Source organism: Phalacrocorax aristotelis, chromosome 3 (genome assembly GCF_949628215.1).
Source record: "Phalacrocorax aristotelis chromosome 3, bGulAri2.1, whole genome shotgun sequence".
Taxonomy (NCBI): Eukaryota; Metazoa; Chordata; class Aves; order Suliformes; family Phalacrocoracidae; genus Phalacrocorax; species Phalacrocorax aristotelis.
Window position 1 is genome coordinate 86,644,674 of NC_134278.1, and position 25,029 is coordinate 86,669,702.

Here is a 25,029-nt window from a genome sequence, read left to right on the forward strand (position 1 = left end):
AGAGAAAACTCAGACTTTAAAAAGTCACTTAAAAAGCTTCCCCCAATAAGCTTTTTCCTTCTGTGTAGATGGACTCTTGGCCGCCCCTGAAACAGCAAACACCAGCCAAGAACAGTGCAGCACAAGCCCAACAATGGGGTGTAAGACCAATGAGGAATGGGAGTCCAAAGTGGTTATGGCCAACAGCTTCTGGAAGCAGCCACCAATTTAGGTTTTTTGAATTGCAACGCTCTCAGCACATCTTTGTCTGAAGATTGTTACCCAAACATAAACTTGGTGGAAAACAGAGATCCCCTCAACAAAGCCACTATCTTTCACATGCATCAAAGCAAAAATAGTGAGAAATGAGCCAGTTAACAGCTAGGGGAAAGCTGAAGAGGTAGTTTTGGAGGAACTGGAGGCACTAAACAACCTATACAGTGCTGCCACAAAAAACAGCAACAGCTGCCTTTCACCAGGCAACATGCTTACCTTAGTGACCTGCTAATGCCACGCAGAACAGCTGCCAAGGCAGTCAGGCTACCTAGTGGTCTCTGCAGAAGTCCAGCATTTCCAGGGAGCCTTCACCCCAGCTGGGCATCGGTGCAGAGCAGCTGGGTGCTTGTGTGAGGGTACAGGGATAGAACAATTTCACAAAATTACCTAAAATCCTCTTTGGCAGCACCACAGTTTTCCCTCAGAGCTGTACATGCAACTAGGTGTGTGTCTTTTTCAGGAATCATTTCTTCCCTCTTAGATGAAGTCTCATAAAGCTTACCCCTGGCCATTTCAGCATAAAGCTTACCAGCAGCTGACAGACACCCACAGAGCAATACAAGTGCTCCTGTCTTTGCTCCTCACCACAGCATTTCCTGACATGATTTGGTTTTTGGCAGGCTATCAGTTGAGCATAACTGCCCCAACCAGTTGTACAACCCTCCTCTTTGGTTCCCTATATCCCTGCTGCATTGCTCTGTGGCTGTGGCAAAACAACCGCTGCATGTGGCCAAGCTGCAAGCTCAGCTCTAAGAAAGTGACACAGCGAAAGAGCTTGTTAAAGCCTAGTCAGGTTTGAAGCAAGTTGCTGACAACTTACCCACAAATAAGGGAGTCAGGAAGAATACATTAAAACTGTAATGCTGCTCAAAACTGTCTTGTAAAATCATCACCACAGTGGGTGTACTTATTTCCCCACCCTGCAAACAGAATAGGCAAATGCTATTCTCTGAGCATCTGAAGGTTGGGAAACAAATTTTTACGGCTGCCACAGCCTTCTCAGAATCACACTGTGATTAGTCCAAGAGGGTGCTTCAGACAGCACAACTTTTAAACCACCTTCACACAAAACAGCTGTCACGTTCAACATCTCTGTGGATGCACTGCCCAGCATTCATGAGCAGTGACACTTATAACTGTGGTAGAGGTTGTATATTGGTTGGCAGAGCCCTCAAGACCTGACAAAAGCACCCCAAATGGGTATACAAATGAGGAACAAAAATTAAGAATTATTTACATAGGTAAGGATTGTGGCCTTGCTGTATGAGATCATAGTCACAGGTTCCTGATGTCAAGAATCAGGTTCAGTACCCCCTCCCTCCCAAAAACACAGCTCACACACTTTCAAATTTTGGTTTATTTTTTTTTTAATTAAAAGACAGCTTCCAGATACCCAATCATTACTGTGCTGTTTGTGCAGGACAAACGAACTTTAAATACTAAAATGCACACGGCAAGTAGGAACAAGCTGTTTGTCTCAAACTGCTTAGCAGTGCAGGCTCAAGCACTTATTTGCAATGGCTTTACTCTTTGTACAATCTGTTCTATGTAGCAATGACTGTTTATAAAGAATATAGTACACACTATTGTTTTCATTGTCAATTTACAAGAGACAAAAATAAATATTTTCCATTCTTATTATACATTAACACTTCAGTAGAAAGTTACAGCTGTTGCGTTGGCATAACCTGCAACTTCAGGAAGAAAAAGGGCATGCATACCTATCTATTAAGAACTCTAAACTATGACTTTGTAATAAATTACAGGGGATAGATACCAGCCAACAGAATACCAATTATCTGAATTCAGTACATCTGTGATTCTTGCTCCAAGGGGAAAAAACCAATCTTGCAAATTACAAAGGCTAGTTGCTTGTATTATGTAAATAAGATAAACCATGTATGGTAGCCTTTTCTTCCAATGTTTTTGAATAATAGGCTTGTGGTTTTAGGCAAAGAAGATTAAGTAGTTGAGTTAGTCCTTGCACACTTCACACATAACTAGCACCGTAAAGATGCAAGGACCTCAGCAAACACCTAAATTTCATGCTTAATAACTAAAGCATGCATTTTGTAGAGTTTGTGCATGTTAAATATTCTGTTTAAGGTTACTGTGCAAAACCACTGAAAATGTTTCTGTAACTCTGTTAAAATTATTTGCAACATTTCTGAAGTTTTGCAGGCCTGTGTGAGATTAATGAAAAAAAAAACCACCATAATCATACTTGTGGTTCACCCTTGACTGCTATACACAAATCAAAATAAAGGCTGCAGCCTAAGTGTCCAAGAAAATGGGGGGAAAATGAGTTAATATGCATTGCAGTTTACTTAAAAATACATAGATATTTTAAAATGGCAAAAAGCTTTGTACAGGTGGATCTATCAGTGCAAATACATATATGAGGTACCAATTTATTCAGACCAGATCTAATTATATGTATCTTACAATCACTTTCTTAATTTCCTGTTGTTAGATAAATGCTACAGCTTGTCAGCCTGTAAGTAAAATCAAAGTCAAAAAAATTTTTCAGCATAATCAGTATCGGATCATTGTAATTTCACTACAATTTAGTTTCTGAGCTTCCACTCCTCAGAATGCTCAATTTCTTTTATTTTTAAAACCATACTTAGTGTTAATACTTAGTTTTCTTTTTCAAGATTTGTGGCTTGATTACAGGAAAAATGTAAAACTGTATATAAACTGGAACAATAACTATAGCTGGCTGAGTATTTTAATATTGTTTGAAATTTTAACAAGTACTGTTGGAAGGAGGAACACAGTTATTTGTATTTGGGGACTTAAAAATAAAACAGAACAAACCTGAAGGTATAGACAGCACTGTTCCAATGGTGAAAGTTAAATAGATACAAAACAACATTCTGCCTAGAGTCAGTCCTTTTGCATTTGAACACTCTTCAAGTTATCTACAGCTTTCTCTTCCAGGCAACTGTGATGACACTTACATGGAGATATGGATTTAAAGTGGCTAACTGTAGGACACACACAGCTTTTCAACTCTGGTAATTCTTTCTTGAGACGCTCCAGCTGCTCCACCTGGAATATATTTGGTTGTTCAGGATTTGAGTCATATATCCTGAATAAACAAGAAAAGAGAAAACATTGATCAGTATAACCTGACAGTTCACAGAAATGTAGACTAGATGAAGCAACTGGCATTTTTTCCTTACTAGAGTAAAATTAGGTATCACCAAGTCTATAAAAACAGTATGTTTGAAGTTAGTACCCTACATTTTGCCGCTCATCTTGCGATATAAAATGGTATTCATTTTACACAATGGTTAATATTTAATTGGATGTACTAAAAAGCTTCCCACTGGCATTTACCTCACTCTCCTGAAAAATGTGATTTTACAGGTGGCATGAAGCAGTGAAGAGCAGAGTTCCCAGCTTCAAACATAAAAGCATAAGAAATTTCAGAGCCCTGAGATTATTTGAACAGACTGATACACTACTTGTACATAATACTGAATGGAGTTTATTCTTACTGTTTCAAGAAGTACTTCACCCACCCATGCCCAGTTCAGAGCCATTTTTTTAAAATTACTATTACAATATTAGGTAGAGTGAAAAACAGAAAATCTGATCTTTACATAATGCTAATTTAGCAATTACAGTATTTTAAATAGTATATCCTCTTTTCACTTTCTTGCTTTCACACAGGTAAACAAAGTGCATGATTTGAATTGTCAACATTGTACCAGACTGTCCAAATCCAAAACACATTGTGTTTGACAGTGTAGGCACTGAGCAGAACTTAAATACTATTTTGGTGTAATTCATTATAAAGCAAAAGCATTAATGCTCCTGTAACCTAAGTTTGGTACAACATTTATTGTGACAAGGATACATTCTGGTCTCACAACATTAATTTCTAACATCAGTATACCATTTATATCCAAAATGTAAATCCTAGCATCCAGTTCCCCTCACTTGTAGCAATTGTAGGTATTGCAGGTCTCCAGGTTTACCTCCTTCCAATGAAAACTGGAAAAATTTACCGTGGCTTCTTCCTTAGTCTTTTATGAATAGTCATACTTTCATTCATGATTCCTTTGAGAAAGTAGTGTGTTTTTATTGCATCATCCTTTCTCTTTCATACCATAATTTTGAGATAGGTACAAAATGAACATGATGTCACGAAAACAGAGTGCTATATGATACAGTGCCAGGTGCCTTTTCACCCCGGCAAGACAACTTGTGAACTGTTGGCAAGTCCAAGACATCAAAAATAATATGCAGCTCAAACAGTGATATAATAAATGGGATTCAAGTGAGGAAACACTTATGCAGGAAACATAGATGTGGATCACACTACCTACAGTAAGATCAAAGTAGTTTCTAGGTGTTTCTTTAACGAAGTGAGGACAAATGCTGTCCAGTTTTATGGAATATGCACAGAAGGGACAGCAGTTAAAGTTACTTGCACAGAACATATAATCCAATACAGGCCTATGACCTGAAATTGTCTAATAGAAACTACCTACAAAATAAAAGCACAACCTTCCTTTCCTTCCTTCTAGGATTCAGGTACAGCCTGTACTTTCTGCAGTTAAGTTAGCTTACACATTTTAAATTTCTCTATGCATTCACGACAAAGCACTGAAATTAGAAGACAGTTTTCCATATAGCAATATGCCTTAGGAACTGCAAATCTGAACTAGACACTAGAAAATCAAAGGCACATTTCTAAGCCCCTTGTTCATAAAATATGGCTAAGCATGTTTCTAAGCAGCTTCTAGCAAGTATTTATTTACTAGGGCAAGCATAAATTCTGTAATTCTTGGTTTGTCTTCAACTCTCTTCAATTGAGGTTTTGGATGAGTCCAACACTCCAAGCTCCTTTCAGAGTGCCTACTAGAACCAGTCTGCTCCAATGTAGACACTATTTCTTCTAAACCAAAAGCAGACAAGAAAACTTGAAGCACAGCTACCCTTATACCTCAGAGTTTCTTGTCCCTACTTTTCATTTGAGTCCATGCAGTTATGCAGTGGGCATAGAACTGATTTGCTTAGTTCCTACCAGGTGTTTTTGCAACCTCTAAAAACAGATACATCCAGCAAGTCTCAGTAACAGCTGTTTTCCTTTGCTTTTGCTCACTCCAAAACCAGAGAGTCAGCAGTGCTGAATATTGTTTTCATGCTAGAAAGATTTTCTGAAGCTTTTCATTAAAACTTTTCATTTTTCTTTACATCTCAAGGTAAACCTGAGTTTACTTTGCAATTTGCAAAACAGGAAAGACTTAAGACTGCCATTACATAACATCTTAATTCAATCATTGAGTAGATTAAATTACAGATCAACTAATACCAGTCAACTTCCTACGCATATCTGTTATTTATTTAAGTAACAATAAAATGGCACATATCTAGACAGTCTTCTGGTTTTGAGGAGTGCTCTCAATGTTTTTGCCTTTATTGCCAACTAAATTTGTGTTTGTTTTGGGAAGTTACTAATACCAATAGAGCACAGAGCTTTTTGTCTCAAGTCTGCAAACACAACATGCAGCCATAAGGAACTGTAGAGTTTAGAAAGGCGACAAACACACTGAAGGTTCTTCATGGAAAAGCTTTCAGCATAAATGTTTGGGGATTACTGGTTTAATATTTTCATGCAGCTGTGTATATTATTCAACAAACAGAACTCAGATCATGTAAAGTGAATTAAAAAAAGATAATCTAAGTGGTAAATTAGCACCCACCCCCTCTCCACATTGATATTTTAATATATAGACAGCTGGTGTAAAAACATAAGACTGCATTGTTCTTACTGAGTTAAGTATATTCAAACACAGAAATATTTCCTGGACTATTTACAAAGCTTATCCAGGAGAAAACTACAAGATAAATCATCCCACAAATCCTGCTTTAAAATTCAGAAATTTTGCCAATCCAGAGAATTTCACTACAATAGGTTAAAGTTTTTTCTCTAAGTAAAATCTAATAATGCATTTTAAGCACAAGATTTAATTATCTGCAAGAATAGAAGATAGTCATGCATTCAAAGTACTTTTCTAGATTAGGGCCCAAATAGAAGCTTGGAGTCAGAGGTGGCACCTTTTCCATAGGTTGTCCGTTCAACACAAGCGGTCTGGATATCTTCAGTGCTGAGATGAATGCTAGCTGAACATAGGAAAAAAGTAGAATAGTGTCCTGGCAACTGCACTAGACCATGCATTTAGTTTAACAACTATGGGTATGTCTAATAATCTGCAGCCCAAGTGGAGACAGAACTGGATGGGGTGGGGGAAGATTTCTTTCCCCTGCCCAAGTGAGATTGTTCTTTTAATAGCATTGGCATTTGTATGCTTCCCAGATTTAGTCTTGCAGTTTTTCTCCATGCAAAACAAAGTCAGACCCCCCCTACCTGCATTTTTTTTCCCCCGACACTTCACATCAGCAACTTTTGGTATTCAGGGGACAGTTTCTCTGCCATCTTCGCAAGGGGCTACAATGTTTTGCTCAACTCTACATGGATGATTAAAGTTTGGAAAAAATAGCTTATAGAAATCATCTCTACCCAAAAAGTTCATAATATTTGACATACATAATTATTGCATGCAATAACAGTAACTCAGGGCCATATCCAAGCAATGTAAGATTCACTGAAATTCCTGTATTCACTTCCTAGCTTATTCAGGCAAATAACACTAAGACGGTTTAAGTAAAGGTCTAGTAAATAGCAACACAAAACACCAGGCACAGCAGTTTTTGATAAATATCTGGACTTGGCTTAAGTCTAGAGAACAAGAGTTCTGCAGAAGCCATGGAAGAAGCACATCTTGATTCAGCCCTGGAACTATTCTGGAATCTGAAGATGCATCCATAGCCTAAACTGGCTTTACACTAATAAACAGACTACTGCAGTCCCTACTTAATTCTAGATCTTGAAATGAGCATTTAAATCTCTCAAGTTCTGATTTACAGTAGCTTTGAATGTATGTATTTCTAAACTTCAAACAGCACAGGGTATGGATGCTGACTCCATACCTATTTAAACTTTTGACAGTTTAAGCTCTTGCTATTAACTTCACACTCTCAAATTATTTTAAAGACTGCCTCTTTACACAGCAGCTCCAACTGTGAATGGAAACACCTGCTGCCAGGTTTTACATTTAGACATGCCATCCAGAACCACCTGCATTTCTAAGTGTCCAGCTTGAGATATCTGATGCAATTTTCATGAAGTATCAACATTCCTTCTAAAGAACCTATATTAAAATCTGAAAGTCAATTCTATTCAGACAATTAGTAAATTCTGGAAAATAATTAAAAATTGTAAAGGAACATTCGAATATATTTTTCGGGCTACAGGGAGAAAAAAAAAGGACAATAACATTTAGAAATTAGAGTTAAGGAGCCTGCAACAATTATACTGAAACGATACAGTTGTTTGCTACTCATTTGCAGTTTGTAACTTGAAAAAGAAAGAAAAAAAATGTACCACTGAACTTTTTAAACAGCTTTGGAATTAATATTAATTTTGGGGGTTCTCTCAATAGAGTGGAAAGATGTCAACAAGGTGGAAGAGATACAGCAGACAAGTGGTGAGAGGAAAGATGAACACTAGTAAGAATCTAGATGGTCTGAATAGTGCAGGAAGGTTAAGAATTTTTTGTTCGGTTAAATCCACACAGGAATTCAGTCTATAAGCAATTCCAATGAATTGGTTAGTTATCAAAAGGTGAGGTAAAAGGTGCTCTGATATCACACTGCAACTAAAAACATACTAACCAGTACAAAAGGGAACATAAGATGACCTATAGCAGACTTGCAGCCTTGACATAAATGCAACATTATTTGAGTAGTGTTGAGTAATTAAGTAATAAAAGCAACATGAAGTCAGAAATAAGGCTGTCACCCATTTTACTATTTTACCATAGTAGCGCATATATATTACATTAGGAGTAATTAAGAACTCTAGAAGACTGGATTAGTAGACATCAGATGGACAGACATTTAATAGGAACACTTTATGCCATAGTATTTTATTAAAACACCCCATGGTGTATAGACCAATAATTTATCACTTAAAGTTATGCATACCATAGGATCAAATTTCATAACAACCCTATGACTGTAAAGAGTCAGAGTACCATTTGGTCTGCATACTAGTCCAGAGCATTTTTCATCTACTAAAGAGGCTTCAATCTTGAGTTGTAGGAGAGGTAAACCATGTAGCACTGCTGTAGCAGGAAAGAGGACTTATGTTTCAATCACTATTCTGAAGCTGCTCCCCAATGTAAATATCTTCTTATTCCTTTTCATTGGTGGTAAAAAGGAGACATACTATACAGCACAAGAAGGGAGACCTCAGGCAAACTGGAGAAGCACTGGACCCACCACTCTGGAAGGGCTCTCAGTGGTCAAGAATAGATTGAAGGGAGTTAACTATTTTTTTACACTGGCAGCCTGGAACGCTTAAGAGCAAACATATTTGATTTCTTGCTGCTAGATATGTTAATTTGACTCTCACTTTTCACTTTTAAAAAAGAGCCCTTGACAATAACTTTATTTCCCTCCCCAGGTAAAACAAGATGCAAAAGGAATGCCCTTGCTAAAGCAAAAGGTTCTATAATTTGGCACTTCACTTACATTCATGCTTTCCCAATTACATATTCTTTGTAATCTATCAGAAAGTGTAATTTAATACAGCTTCCCAAAGTAGTCATCATCTTGTAATAATGAATTTCCCATCTTTTATGATAAAAGAGCTAAAACTTTTTGGTTTTGTAAGGAACTAAAATAACGTTTTTGTTCAAAGATTTATCATGGTATTCTGATGTCCACCTGAACTGCGAACTACTTCTGGAAGTGAATAATTTGGCACTTTGCCCTGGGAGTCACTCCAAGCTAATTTTAATAGGAAAAATGGTGAATTCACAGCTTTGAAACACAACAGAATGTTGGCAAAAAATTAATTTCAAATCATTTAGTTATGTTAACTATTTCCATAACTAAATGTAGAATGGCTGAAGATTTCAACCAAACAGTTAAATCACATTGTCCTCACCATCTCACGTACAAGGTTTAAGAATTACTGTCAGGCATGTTAATGGCTTGTTAAATGTCTATGCCATGCATATGACTACAGAATCAATTTATATTTACATTAAAATAACTTTTGCTTCTCCTGAAGTTGCTTCATATATACAGCTGAAAGTAGGAATTAGTGCTAGTCTTGTTTCTGAATTGGGGTTATGGGCTTGTGCTTATAGTACCAAAATTCTGCACCCATGCAAAATTTCACAAGGAATCACAATACAATAATTTCTCAGCCTAATTATCATCATCACTATTTTTAAAAAACAGTTAAGTACCTGTCATATATTAGCCCATGAACACCATATTCTCTCAGCTTCTTCCTGTTATCTGGGTCATTTGCATCATCACCCCATGAGAAAATCACTAGGCCTTTAGATTTGGCCCTTTTAATAAATGATGGATTCCTCAGCAGATCTTCAGAGTGCACATTAATTCCCTGAAATACAAATCACTAATTAAATTCCATGTTTCTGAAAAACTCTCACATTAGTAAGTTTTAATCTTTTGACACCTGCAGCTCCTTACAATTTCATACAAAACAATTTATTAATAAAAACTAATTTAATACAATTAAACAGTTTACTGATAACACCATTTTTTAAACAATGTATTATACAGCCATTGAAACAACAGGCATTATTTTGGTGGTTACTAAATGTTAGTGTATTTCTTTGTGGTAATTGTTTGTAATTTTAAGCATTAGTGTCGGAAAGTATGGATTTACAAAAAGTAGGAACAATTTCATTTCATTTTACTGCAGATTAATACCAGACCATCTCAGCTTACCAGCAAGTTTTCAAACTGTGCAAAAGTAATGGCAATTGGAGTTGTACGAGATCTAAGATCCATAAGTTCTGGATAGAGTTTAGATTCTCCTTGGGTGAGAAATAACACAGGATACTTGTTTTGCTTATGCCGAACCCTGTTAAAGACAAGTTTACCAATAGAGAATGTGTTAAAAAGCAGAGAAATTCAATCTTACTGTTTGAGGAGCATTACATCCTTCACTGCATGTTTTAATTCCTAGATGGTACTACAGTTTAATATGTAACTATGTAGACAAACTGTTAGGTCTGTTACTTTTACCACGAATCACAGATTAATATACACAGTTTAAGGGAAGCTAGACTTTAAGTTGAACTCAGATCCACATCCTCAAAATATTTATACAAAATCCTTGAAGGCTGACAATTCTGGAATTTTCTTCTTAAATGCACATTAGAATAAAATGAACATTCATAATAAGCATTTACAAACATGTTTAATATACAATACCTGACCTTATTAATGTGTTTTTCAAGTCTGATACCTGAAAGGTGATGTGAAGTGTCAACAGATGGAAGCAAAGTTTTGGGATTAGTGTGTTAGGCACTCTTACACACTTGTTCCTTAGCCCTTTTATCAGTACCTTGATTTGGTTTTGTCCTGCCCATTTACTCTTCAGTGGTATTTCATCAGTGTAGTCTCTCATCAAATGAGATTTCCTTAAAGCCTTTCATTAACAGTGCTTAAATCACTTCTTGCTACAAAGTACTACAGCATATTTTAGTTAATATGTATCCCAACTGTTTGTTTCCCAGTTCAACTCCTATGCTTTTTCTGTGCTCCGATACCTTCAATATGACATTCCATAAAAGGAAAATAAACCTTAAAGAAACCAAACACAGGTAATTCAAAGCTATTTATTTTTCTGCCCTTTTTGAAAGGCAGATACAGTGAAAAAATTGTAACGAAACTAATTTTGTTTGTAAATTAGGCTTGCATACCCCTTAAATATGACTGAAAAAGACTTTGTGATATCAGAAGAAACCTTGACCTTTGTTGTTGTGTCAAGAAAGACTGAAGCATTCAGGAAGGCACTTGACAGAAGTATCTACTTTGACTTTCTCCTATTTTATTTCTCGCACAGCTCAGATGGCAAAGTGGTCTAATTTCTCGTTTCAATTCCCTTCTATTTTGGCACCCAAAGTTTAGGTCTAATCCAAATGTGTGTTACTATGTTGGGTCCACTTATGTCCAAAGTAAAATTTGCCCGGGGGGGGGGGAAGAAGGAAATAACTTCACATCTCTTAACTTACATTGTACAAATATCTGCATTAAAAGAAGAAAATACAATCCTTCTTCTTCCAGCATTCATCAAAACAGTTTTTAGGATAATATCTAAGAAGAGGTTCATATCAAAGTAAGTTGACAAGTTGCCATCCCACTGTCCATCCTGTGAAAAGAAAGAACAAGTTTCAGCCATTTAAATTAATGCTCACTAAAATTATTTTAACAAGGTCTGTCATTCAGCCGGAACAAAGTAAGGATTCAGTTTGAAAGTCTGAATACAGAAGTAACTCCTTCAGTTTACTGAATGCTAGTTACAGCTCTACAGGACTGTCAGTTTGTGAGGTGCAGCTGAATACTAACAGCAGTAAGTTTCACTGAAAAATGCACCATTCAAGAGTTTCTGTGAAGCCTTTTCTAATTTTGGAAACACAAAGGAATTCCATGAAAGATCTCCAAAAACTATTACGCATATTTGGAACTGCTTTTTCTAAATATAAAAATGCAATAATTGGATTTGTAGAAATAAATGAGATATCCTTTGTCTTTGAGAAGAGCAGATACCAGTCTTCCTGCAGCTGACCCATCATTGAGAGTACTGGCATATCTCCGTACATACGGACTTCCACCTACCACTCTACTTACTTTCTTTCTCCCATTCCAGGCTTCCAGTCCTAGCCTTGACAACTGTTTCCTTCTAGACTGAGCGCTAAGCAATCCAGCTGAGTCTGCAGTACTGCTAACCAGAAGGAAATAGTTGATTGTACCACTGGCACACAGTGGTAGGTGCTCAGGCACCAGGCCAGGAGAGTTTGAATTTCTTGTCACTTTCCCCATGTATAGCATATGCCTGACCTGCTGTGATCCACTCACTTTAAAAAACATGTTCTACTAAAAGCAGTCTGAGCTAAATTATGAACTCATCCTATAAATACTTCCTGTTGTTTTAAGAGTAACTTTGTTTATTTGCTAGATCAGTGCTATTGTACTCCCAGTTTCAAAGACAGTGGGTTACAATAAAACAAGAGTCATGTAAACCCCCAAAATTATGCCTTCCTTTGTTTGTAGTTCATAAATTGCCATGTCAGATTACAAGCTTTAGCCATGAGAATGGCAAAGTATCAAAGTAAATCACATATACATTTACTTACCCTTTGTTGGCAGATCCATTTTATTTCTATGTTGAACCCAACATCTTCAGAAACAGACTCTAGGACCTGAAAAAAGATTTCTTTATGAAGAGACCCCACAGCGAAGGGGGACAACTAAGCACTATGAGGCTAATTGCTGGGAGAACACATCAGAATTTAACACCAATGGGGTCTAACAGTAGAACAAAAAACCCCGTAAGTTTTTAACACTTAACACAAGATATATATGCACCTTTTTCTTCTTCAGTTTAAAGTTAGGGAATACATAAAAAATGGATAAAATCTTAAGGACAAAATTTGGACAAGGTACAAATGCAAGTCAATTCACCCTAACACGCGTCAGAAATACCCCATTTGAACTGCTAAAGAAGAAAGGGTTTTTTACTTCTCCGGGAAGTTTTTTTTGAATGCAAAAAGTATCTCAAGTAACACAGTCCTGGCTATGAAATCCATGGGCTTGCCATTATGGTGGTGAGAACAAAAGTATGTGAGATTCTTGTAAAGAATTAATTGTAAGGTGACCCAAATCAAGAAGTGAAACTAACAGCTAATAAAATTAAGGAAATGTTGGTATATGATTCTTTAACCCTAAAAAGATGACAGGTACAAAAGAGAGTAACATTCCTGTTCTTATAGGAAGAAAATTAAATTTGGGGAATCAAAACAGATAGAGGAATTAAGGCTCAATAGTTTAGTCTATTACACAAAGTTCTTTATTTTCTGTAGTTATGCAGTAATCTGATTAGACACAAAAAAATACAGTGGGGCATATAACCTGTAACCAGTGGATATTTCATACATACTCCAGGTATTTCATACATACTCTTGACATAAGCCTATAAATAACTGGATATTAATAATCTCCATAATCCCAATAAAAAGCAGTATTATATAAATCAAGCCTCTAAAAGGCATGTTAATGAGCAGTTCAGACATTAGGAAAAACGGGGCAAGGGGAGAAGTTCTAGAAAAAAAAATCAAAACAAAAAAAACCTCACTAAATGGTATCAGACTGGTTTTGGTCAGCTGTTTCTATGAAAAATAAGCCAGCAAAGCCCAGAGTTAGCAAATAGTCATGAATGGAACATGCTAGAAATTAACTTATAATTTCTCTGTGTCTGGCTCTACTGGGAGGCCAAGAGTATGTGATGAACTGCCAAAGCCTGGGTTTTTTTCCAAAATTAGCAAACAATTGTCAATGCTTTAAAATGTAATGCCCAGATGTTAACCAGCCATAAAACTGAGTGCATCCTGAGCTGTACAACTTGGATTCATGAATTAAAAAGCTTGAAAGATATACAAACTATTACTTTTAAGAGCTGAAAAACTCTAGTGGCCAACAATAAAGCCTATGTTCTTAGTTCCAGCACTGATACTGGAGGCCTAAAACTGAAAACTAATATCCCTTGCTATGTGTGTAAAGCTGAAAAGGAAAAAAAAAAAAAACACCATGTTTTCATGTTCCACAATCATCACTCTGTTGCTCTATATTCACTGCTTACTCTCTGCAGAGAGGGAAATGGCTGGGTCTCAAAAGCAGAGTTTTCTTCATCTTTAAAAGATGCTGAAAAGTAATACAAAACATTGAATCAAAACAAATAGCACTGTTAATCCCAGCAAGAAAAGACCGGCTCAAAATCATAAAGCCTTTAAGAGTAAAGAATGGAATCAGGTCTATGTTTTGATTACCTAAGCCTTCCCTCTAACACTGACATACTCCCAACAACAGTTTTGGCAATTCCTGTTTTGTCAGCAGGAAGTTTTTTGACAAACCCCCCATTAAAAGCTTTGCCAGAATATTTATCAGAAGCAGCTTCTCCCATCCTTCACCATTTCAGCCACTGAATCACATCCAGTAGAAGCAGCCTTGCCTGTCAAGGGCTATTATTTATCTTATCTTTTCCCAGGCAGGTAGGATGTGTGAGATACTTTGCCTGATTTTGCTGTCTGTATAAAGGGGATGAATTAAGGCCAAAAATTTACAGCACCAAGAAGACACACTACAGCAGTTACCAAAGTTCTTGCTAGTAATGCTGGAGAGATTCCAAAAAGGTACAGTTAGAGAAGCGTATGATAGAAACATTAGTAGCAATTTGGTTAAGAATATTCATAAATATATATTTAGCTATGCATTCATCTTCTATCCTCCTGTCCCCTCTTCCCAAGGGAGTAACTCCCGTCCAGGTATTTACATCCCCGCAAAGAACTCTACAGCACACACAAAATTAAAGCATTTCTAAAATATTCAGGAAGAAGCCAAATGTGATTAGAACAAGTGGATACAACCACAGAATATATATCATTATATGGGAATAAATAAATCTGAAGATTCTTGCAAACTAGTACATACCATTGTGATCTTTTACTTTCAGAGCAGTCACATGAGCCAGCTAAAGAGCATAAGAATAATAAAATTAGCAAATAGTCCACCCATAGAGATCTTACTACATGTAAAATATAATTAATTTAAACTTTAAAACAATTTATAAGGAAAAGGTTTACATTTTAGTAGTTCGTAAAAAAATAAAGGAAATACCAGCACACATCACAATTTTCTTTCAAATTTTAAGCATGAAGATTCCAAGGAAAGCTCAAAAACCAAGCAAAAATGTTCTTACTGAAAATTCAGAAAACATGTTTAAGGGTAGAAACACACATAATATAATTTAACATTAAGATGTGAAGAAGTCTGAACATTAAACCCTCCTCTGTCAGATGTTAGACTCCATGTTTCCAATCAAGTGCAGACAAAGGGCCAACAGCGGTTTTATGATGTAGTCACATATTGACATAGAATCAGGCCAGGCACAGGGCCAACTCCCTCACTCTATTCAAATTCTCTCTCCACAGAAAGGAGGAAACCAAGTTACTTTAATTAAAAAGAAACATAGTTCTTGGATCAGCCAGGTGCTTCCTTGCCTGAGGACAGATATATCAGCTGGGTCTTCAGTGGCCCAGTCTCATCCCCTGAGCCCCCTTTCATGTAGGCAGGGCACTTCTGTCTGGAAGATACAGTGATACCCAATTAAATAAAAACAATCAATTAGTTCTAGCCAGTTCGTCCAATCCATACCATTGAATCATGGACCCTTCTACACCTCCACATGGAACTCCTCTTTGGAGTTCAACATAATCTGAATCTCCTTTCTTAACTGGGAAACATGTGAAAATTAGGTAGACTTTGTGACAGATATCTTTCTTCTTCAACAAAGACTCCAAAGCACTGGCTTTCAATGAACCCTACCACCACTTTCAGCTTTTTTTTTTTTTTTCTCCCCAAAAAGTTATCACTGTTAGCACGATAAGGATCTACACAAGTTGTCAGATCATCCTTCTAGAAGATAAGGAACAAAATTTATTCCAAGTTGTAATGATGATGCAAAAGTACTATTCTTGGAACAAGTGTTTCAAACTTGTGCTCTCCCAATCAATCTGTAGTTACTCCAAAAAAAACCTAAGCTTCATATACAATTTGAAATTCTACATAGAGCATATCATACTGGCCACAGAACAATACCTTCAATAACTGCAGCTGATCAAACGTGAGTTCTTTGACTGCAATCTCAAACAGTTCCAAAGGCTCTGTATCCAGTTTCTTTGAAGAAAAATAATATATAATTAAGCACCACTGAAAACTACAAAAAAGCCTACATGCTTTTAATATTGTAACATTAAAGGCAACTAATTTTCTCTCTTTTATTGATAAAGATACAAGTGATATCTTATTATAATACGAGTAAGATGATCAGTTTTCAGGAGACAACATAGGCACTCAGAAGCATAGAACAGGTGTCAATTCGAAAAAAAAAAACGAGGCTATAGTCTTCCACCAAGTCGGAAGCTTCAATGTTCTTTCTTTAGAAAAGGTTAGCACATTTATTCTGTAAAAACTTTATCAGATAATGTATTCAGGAAAAAAATGATGCAAGTAAAGAAATGTATTGAAAAAAATACTCCAAGGCAGTTCAGTTTATTATTGTTTAGCCAATGTCTCAGAAACTAATAAAAAGACAAGTATCCTGGTAAAACTGACACACACATACACCCTAACACCACCCTCCCCCCTGACCCCAGAAAAGATCTGGTGTCAAAAAAATTCTGTCAATCCATTTTTCACTTACCCTCTTCACTATAAAGAAATTTTTACTCAACAAGACAATACCGATTCAATAGACACTGAATATGCATTTCCTTTAAGTCAAAGTTCTGTTTCCAAAACTGTTTAACCAAATTTCTTATAAATTGCAATACTGCAGTGGATGTGAGAGTTTGATGACAGTCTTAGTGCCAAGAAGAAAGTGTGAACTTATCTTGCCGTCTGCCCTCCCATGTTATCTTTGTTTTCACTGCCAAAACTAGAAAGAAAACTAGAACAGAACAGAGTCAGACCTTTTTGTACTGCTGCTGAATGCAAGTATTCTGGCCTCAGTGGAAAAGATGCAGCAGACCAGATGGAAAAGCACCTCAGTGGGGTTTTTTTGTGTCACCAGTCCTTATGCCTATGGTGCTCTCATTATTAAGGTGTGTCATGTCACTTTACTCCATGAAAGCATTCAATTGTTATGCTTCATAAAGCTTGGGTATTTAAGAGGTATTGTGATAGTCTATTCAGAGCACCTTTTAAGAAATGCTTATCTGTATGTATGAGTAATAATACTGTTCACTGCTTCTCATGTTATAGTACTCTTGATGCTTACAAAAACAGCAAAAAAGTGTTTTTGGTTAAAAAAGAAGGAACAACTGCAACCTCATGAAGTAAGCAAGGAAAGGAACAGGACGTGCTTTCAAGAGCTATTTTCCTGCTCCTACAACACCTGTCTTAACTCCTTTCCTGCTGTTCCACCAAGCAATACAAAAGCAGTTCTTCAGTCTCACTTACTGTCCCAAGTAGATATGAAGTATATTGTCTACCTCACAGTTAAAGGACAGAGCAAAATGCAGAAATGAAAAAAGAGGGTTGAAGGAAGAGTTAGAAAACCTGTTAGAAAAAGCCATTTGTGGATAATCAAACTCCCTAAAGGAGATCCTTGTTTCTTCCACTTTTCTGCTTTCCAGCTACTGGCCACTACTGGGATACCAAACAAAGTAGACTTTGGTTTGTCCTAAAGACCATTGGTAAGTGTGTAACTGCTTAAGAGAAGTATACATTTAAGTATCAGGAGTGAGAAGTCATGCTGAGAATTACACTAACTCTCCCTCAAAAAAGAAACAACCAGAAGTTCTTACTCTGACAGTCCAAAACAGTCCCAGAGGTGCTACTGAATATAGTCAAACGGCCTCCATTTTTTTTCTTCCAAACCATAAATTTAAAAAAGCTAAAAATATAACTACAAAATAGGCTTGAAGAGTCTCAAACCAGGCATCTGAAATGCTGTTGCTACCATGTCATAAGAAAAATCTCAACTTCACTGCTTTACTTTACACAGTAAGGCTACGTATTTATTCCCATTTCATCCCTTGATTCCCCAGATCTGTTTCTATGACAGCTTGGCATTTTATTTTCTGGAATGGTCACGTTTAAAGATAAAATACAGATATCATCATCTTTACCTTTTTCATGGCCATGCAACATGTGAGATCGTGGTATACAATAGGCACATGATCTTTAGAAAGATGTACATCAAATTCCACATATGCTGCTCCCTACAGTTTGAAAAACACACTCAATACAGAAAATTGAAACATACACAGAACAAAACAAAAACCCATTAACTATGCGCAAGGACTACAGAACTGCAGACAAGCTGCCAAGTATTAATAGGTTGTGGACATCAACCAGAAGTTGAATGCAACTGGCTGTTACCAATTTAATCATACACAACAATGGATTAGAAATGAAAAAAAAATCATATGGGAAAGTATTTTAATTACCATAACACAGTTCTGATATTTATAACTTGCTTGATCTTGTAAGCCTTCTAGTAACATTCAAGTATTGTAAACTTGATTTCAGAGAAAACCTAAGATGATGTTTTTAAACATAGATACCTTTGCAGTGCCCTTCCTCCCTCCTCCCCACCAAGAGATAATTGCTACAAATCGGCAAAGCCTTAGGAAGATAGTCCATATACTGAGGAGCTTCTGGAGTCACTAGTAAGACAGTAGTAGTGTCTTATAACATCTGCAAGAGCAGAAATAGCTACGTCCAATATTCTCCTATCCTTTTCAACTGTATGCTATTTTCTGTTACACTTAAAAAGGAAGAAATATCAAACAAGAGCTCTAAGTACAATCTTTTTGAAAATGGGAGGGCCAGAAAGAAAGAGATAGAGAAACACACAGAAACTTTTTTCTTTTTTAAAGAACTTATTTCCACTGTCTATAAATCATTCATTTGAAAGGCCTCCAGGAATACCATTCACCAAATTATCATCCTGACTCACATACTCATTTTCAATCAGTACAGAAAGAAAATAGGACAGGCTTTTTTCAGCCCTTTTCACAGCAGAAATATTTTTAGAGTGGCAGCTTTCAGCCTTTTCATTCTGCAAATACTTGAAAGTACTTTTCTGGTGATGCTGCTGCTGACTTCATAGTAAATTTATGCCTCAGTACATACTCCTTGTGAGCTTTTTAAAAGCTGTCTATAAACCTGCAGCATCCACCCAGATATTAAGAACTACTGTTCAAAAGGACCACTTAGTAGCCGCAGTTTTCTTTCGTTCTGTGTATGTTCCAGACACTGTGTTCCAATTATTCTCTGACTCCCAAAGGAGAGAAAGCTTTCAGCTACAGCTGTTGGAGAGTACAGTACTCCAGAATCAGTAACCAATAAAAGCATAATACTCCAGATTCTGCTCCCATCCCTTTAACAACTTCAAAAGATGTTTGGTAAGAATCTACATGCTAATGAAGTACCTGAAAAGGCTTGGGAACCCTGCAAGTCAAGCAGCAGGTGATCTCACAGCAGCATCTTTACATAACTGTAACCACAGCCCTTCACTGTGAGAACTGGAGCTAGACAAGGAACCTCTGAATGTGCTTCTGACTCCAGCTACTCTGCTGCGTAGATTGTCTAGATCAATCTTATCACAGATCACTTTAGTGACCAAGATTTTTGAAAGGAATAAAAGTGACCACCTCTATCACAGAATTTAAGCACCTGAAGCTAATATCTCCCAAACTGAGAGTCTCATCTTAGGATTCAAAGTCTTCATTGTGGCAAGCACTGAAACGAAGGATAGTTACTCCACCAGCACAGCTCCCAAGTCTGATTTTTGAGCACCAATTTTAGGTACTCAGCAGTTCCTGAGTGAGACCTTTGCCACCTAAGAGTATGCTGACAGACTCTAGCAGAGCCAAAACTTTATTCATTTGTTCAAAATCATTCCAACCCTATGCCTCTCAAGGGTTGAGATTAAAATTTTCCTAGTATTAGACCACCATCAAAACATATTAGAGGGATGTTAGGGGTTTTTTTGAGGAATTTGAGAGTAGGTGTCTAATCTGGCTATTACTTCCCCTCCTATCTCTCGGTGAATTTCCACGGTGATTTGATGTAATTTTGTATCAGTGCAATTACTGTTCATTGTATTGAATCATGGAAATTAAGCACACAAGCCAAGCAAATTTTAGCTATATGGGTACTATGTGTGTGCAAATGTGCGTACATACGTGACTAGCAGCGTTCCTCAGAGAGGCAATAGTGTTCTCTTGAACTTTAGCAAGTCTGAAATAACAGCAAAGAAGAAGGTTTTGTTAGATGCAGCATGGCACAGAAATCCACTGAAATGACAGAAATACAAATCAAAAGTCTCTATCTTACAGAATATCCACATTTGATATTGAAGTGACTTAAACAATTATGGGTTGTAGCCCTTTATTTTAAACTGTCCACTTCCTCAACTGATGTCAGTGAGACTAAACATAACCCCCTCCCCAGAATAAAATGCAAATTAACTTACTTAGCTGTTGTTGTAGAATTTCCTGCTCCCCTATGTCCAACATCTAGAGTTGTTCTTGGTTTCCAATATTTTGCATATGAAGCCTTCATATCACAAGTGTATCCCTGGATCGGCCTAATAATTATGTAGTCCACTACAAGAGAAATACCAAATGCTTCACATGTCAATAAATAATGGATGACTTCCAGTAAAGTTATCTACATCTGTTTGCATTAACTGTACCTCTAACTTTTCCAATTGTCTTCCTTGGATTTCTGCTCATAATAGCAAGTGTAAGAATTCCAGCACTCTTTCCGAGTTCTGCAATTGTGGATGACAGGAGGCAGGCAGAGCCTACATGACCTGGGAGCACATCGCCTTGTACTACTTTCTCACCTAAATCTTCCTAAAAACAAAACAAACAAACAACCAAAACACCTACTGTTATATGTAGGTGAGAATGCTAAAAAAACTCTTCTTCCTCATGGAAACCTTGCTCCTCAGGAAGATATATATATAGAGGCACTGATGTAACAGAAATTTCTGTGCGATACACAAAACATTAATTTCAGCTAAAATTGTTTGATGAGCTTTTCAGATGAAAATTGCATGTGTGGAATAGTCTGTCTTCTAAAAAGCCCAAGTCATGTTTAGAACAAAGATGAACTTGAATATATATGCTTAAAATAATGTTATATTCATTTGCAGGGAAGGAAGAGGGCAACTAGCACACAGAACATGTATTTCCTGACCCATCATCAGGTTCAGGAACTATGTAGTCACCTTAAAATTATGTACACAAGTGATCTAAGGGTATTTTTAGACTGAAAAGAGAATGCTTAAAACTTTCTTCTGCATAAACAGTGTGAAGAGACAAAAGTTGTTTACTTTTTAAAAGGACTTTGAATATTAAAATCTTTCAGACAAAAAATAGACTGCAAAGTAACAGATGTAGTAGTGAGACTCAGGAAGCACCCAGTTTTAATTTGCACTAGTTCAGAGAAATCATTTTGTTTATTACTTTAAAAATCAAGATCAAATAGTTGTAATTTACCTAGTTCATATACACATTGTTCAGATTAAAGAAAAGATAAGCAAAACTGATCTCTGGTAAAGGAAAAAAAAAACCAAGCCAACATAACTACATGCAGTACTGCACACTAAGATTTGAGTCTTGTACTGACTTCTAAATGAGCAGAAACTGCAAAGCTTTCTGTGGCATACTGAGAAGACTCAAAAAACCTTTCTGCAAAATGGGGCAGTAGCCAACAGTCTCATAGCTTGTTTACACAAGCCAAAGATCAAGAATATCAGGCAATAGCCCCATCCCAATAGTGAAATCTTCATGGTAATTGACTCCTTTTACTCCTGAAGGCAGACTGGAGTTGTTTCTTAGCGGTAGAGACACATACCTCAAAAAAATCAAAGATTAATTCCAAGTTATCAGGCTCCATGGTTTGTATAGTATATTCTATCCATCGGTCTGGCTGCAAAGCATAGCCACAGTCTGGCTGAGAGTGTCGACATTTATATTCGTTGTTACTTATTAAGGAGAACTCCACGGTGTTTGCCATTTTCTGAGGGACAGTAGGGGATGTTTTCTCTTGGCCCTCTTCCTCATCCTCATCTTCCTCTAGGCCTTCTAGAGTCAATTTTACTCTACTCTCCCAAAAATACAAAACAATTTGTTAAGTCACAGAAGCGTCTTTGGAAATATTGAAGAATTAGAAAGAAGCTTAAGCAGAAGCTCATACAGCACAAGAATTCTCCCCAACACTACCATCTACAGGAGAGCAGTGTACACAGTGGGCCCTCACAAAAGTCAGTTTGCAACTGTTGTCTAGATCTTATTTCAGTCAGATTTAATGCTCACGTCACCTCCAAAACTAGAACCTGGATAAATGTAAAAACTATACTAACAGTCTGAGAAGCAGCACTCCATCAAACTAACAATCTGGGTTGCCAAACAGACAGCCTTTCTCCACAGATTGATACCCACAATGTCAAAAGGCTAATGAAAAGCACTGAAAATAGCAGTAATCATCAAGATCAATACCTGAACGCTGGTGGCTGCTGCTAAGTGCGTACACACAACTTTACATCTCTCTGAACACCGATAAGGCAGATAAATGTATTCTATTATACATAAACAAGATTGTCTGAAGTAATTAGTAAATCCTTTGAGAAATCCTAAATGATCACTTAAAATTAAACTGAATGCAATTTCTGAAAAATCCTGGACTGAGAAGAATAAGCCTTTCTAAGACTCAGAATTCATTATTAGACAGCACAAACCTTTCACACAGAATGAAATATGCCAGTGATGGAAGCATATATGAGTAAACCAATACCTTTCTGAACCATCTAAGCAGCAGATGGGATAAAGAGTTATAATTTAGTTAGATATGCCAATTCACTATTAGAACTGAAGTTGTATCTCAAAGGAACTACTACAATCATAGAAACCCTTTACACAAGGCCACATTCTTAATATACTTATAAAAAAGGATTCACAAAAATGCTCCACAAACTTTAAAAATGACACTGCTATAGCAAGTGACAGTCACAAAAGCTACCTACCATTTTAGGCAGAATGTGGAAAACAGAGTATCTAATGAACACATCCAGCTTATCAAGGCTGGATTTCAACCCTCTAATTTAAACAAGGATCAGGCTTCAGAAATTGCCATCTCTCTACCTGCTATAGCACACATAGAAAAACTGCAAAGCTCTAGAGAACATTACATAAGTATTATTTCTCACTGAAAAATGTTTTATTAAATAATAAACTTCCCCTCATCAGAAGAGGTAGAAGGGGGGGAGCCCAGGAAGGAATTAAAAAAAAAAAAAATCAAGCGTCAGACCATCAAAATAAGGCACACAGTACAGAATTAACTCCCAGGTTAAGTGAGTGATCTGTAAATCACTTTGATAGTGGAAGTTGCTCATATCTTACAAGCTTAAAATCTGTTTTCCAGCAATTAAATACAAAATTGGGTTTTTGTGTTTTTAAGTTTTCCATTAAAGCAAACAGGGAACCACAATTCTTTCCAAACAAGAAGATGGGTAGTACACAGGATTTGGACTGGGAGAAACACTGTTAGCCTGTCAAAGGATCTCAGGACTCCTGCTCCACTCTTTCCTACTAATAAGAGTAACACATGGCTAACATACTACCTAAAAATGGCTGTTGTGAAAAAGCACTTTTGCTGAGGATTGTTAGTAGTAACAACCATCATACATAAAGAGATGTGTGAGGCTTTAGTTAAGGAGAAGAGGTTTCTATACGTTCCGACTCTTTTTCCCCACAAAAAAAAGGCTGTGAAAGGTGCAGAAAACCAGCCTACACCACAGAGTACAATGATGTGTGCTGGGATAAAGTTTGGCAACCAGAGCTCAAAAAACAAACCCAAAACAAAACAAAAAAACCCCACCACACAAACCCCAAAACAAACCTAAATGCAGAAAGAAAAGGGCTAGGGGGACAGGGAGGAAAGAGGGAGCAAGCTACAGATCCCAGAAATTAAGAGAGGAAGGAGATCAAACACCCAGGGGAACAGCACAGTCCTCAAAATATCAGGACTAAAGATACCCTCTTCTGTCAGTCAACTGTATAGTTATAATATTGCCTGCTTTTTGAGACACCTCTGCAGATAAAAACAAAAACCTGATCTAAATAGCAACAGAAGTGACTAGAGAATGTTATTATCTCCAGCATTGCATCCATGTTGACTGGAAACCTGCAATGCCAGTGAAGAATTAGACATATATTAAATGGAAAGGGCTGTTTACTTTGGTAAGAAGAAAAAGTACTAAGCAACAAAAGACCTGGAAGCCTTCTCCCTTTCCTTTCCCCCAGTTTCCACTGCTTCTCTTCTGCTCTTTTCAAGAAGTTAAGGAAAAAGAACAAAGAAGAAAACTCTCTGAAAGTAACAGCAGAGAACTACTTAACAACACTGCCATTCCAACCAAGAAGCAGGAAACGCCAAGGCAAGTATGGTGTAAGTATTTGTGAAAGACACTTCTAACCTACTGCTTAACTTGTACTATCACATTTGCTTTATACATATTTAATAGCTTAATAACTATTAGAAAGGCAAGTGCTGAAGAGTATTAAGTCAGAAGTAAAACTAGAATAGTGTTGTTTGACTGTCTTCCTTTGTTGAAGCAGAAGAAACTCTGTTCACACTACATTAATAATATAATGAGGTAACTGAAACACATCATTGATTTAATGTTACCACCGTATTTTTACCAAGTGCTTAAATACTTGGAAATTGGCCTGATACTACACTCCTATTAGCAACCCAAATTTAAAGGCTACATTAATTAAGTAAAAAAGAATCACTAGTATTGACAGTTAACATGAGAAAATTGCAAACTGAGATGAGCAGGCTCTTACCTAAACCTTGATGTTTTAAATTTCTTCTTAGATATCACTACAGGTGGTTTCTCAGAATAATGCAGACGTAATCTTATTTCTGTCTGACATGTCAGCCACCCAGCATCCACAGTTTCAATACCATCTATCAAAAATTAAAAAGTAGAAGACACTTTAATAACTAACTTTAAAAAAATCTAGACAGTTTAATATACAAAATATAAATACAGTTCCTCTGACACCATCT

The 25,029-nt window shown here is 36.7% G+C and overlaps 1 protein-coding gene across 8 annotated transcripts in view; it reads right to left on the bottom strand.

Moving 5' to 3' along the window:
* Positions 1–1,604: 1,604 nt before the first annotated feature.
* GPCPD1 (glycerophosphocholine phosphodiesterase 1) overlaps positions 1,605–25,029 on the bottom strand; it is a 47,500-nt gene continuing 24,075 nt past the window's right edge. For 7 of the 8 annotated variants that reach the window (XM_075088300.1, XM_075088299.1, XM_075088305.1 and 4 more), the window contains exons 7-20: positions 24,804–24,927; positions 21,814–22,060; positions 20,645–20,807; positions 20,423–20,555; positions 20,133–20,187; positions 18,069–18,161; positions 16,036–16,113; positions 14,869–14,908; positions 14,021–14,082; positions 12,519–12,584; positions 11,397–11,533; positions 10,105–10,240; positions 9,594–9,754; positions 1,605–3,349 (exon numbers count right to left, since the gene is read on the bottom strand). In XM_075088300.1, coding sequence (XP_074944401.1) covers positions 3,145–3,349; positions 9,594–9,754; positions 10,105–10,240; positions 11,397–11,533; positions 12,519–12,584; positions 14,021–14,082; positions 14,869–14,908; positions 16,036–16,113; positions 18,069–18,161; positions 20,133–20,187; positions 20,423–20,555; positions 20,645–20,807; positions 21,814–22,060; positions 24,804–24,927 — 1,700 coding nt within the window. In that variant the 3' untranslated portion in view covers positions 1,605–3,144. Of the gene's footprint in view, positions 3,350–6,640; positions 6,742–9,593; positions 9,755–10,104; positions 10,241–11,396; positions 11,534–12,518; positions 12,585–14,020; positions 14,083–14,868; positions 14,909–16,035; positions 16,114–18,068; positions 18,162–20,132; positions 20,188–20,422; positions 20,556–20,644; positions 20,808–21,813; positions 22,061–24,803; positions 24,928–25,029 lie in introns of all 8 variants that reach the window. The other variant, XM_075088307.1, reaches the window with a different exon arrangement.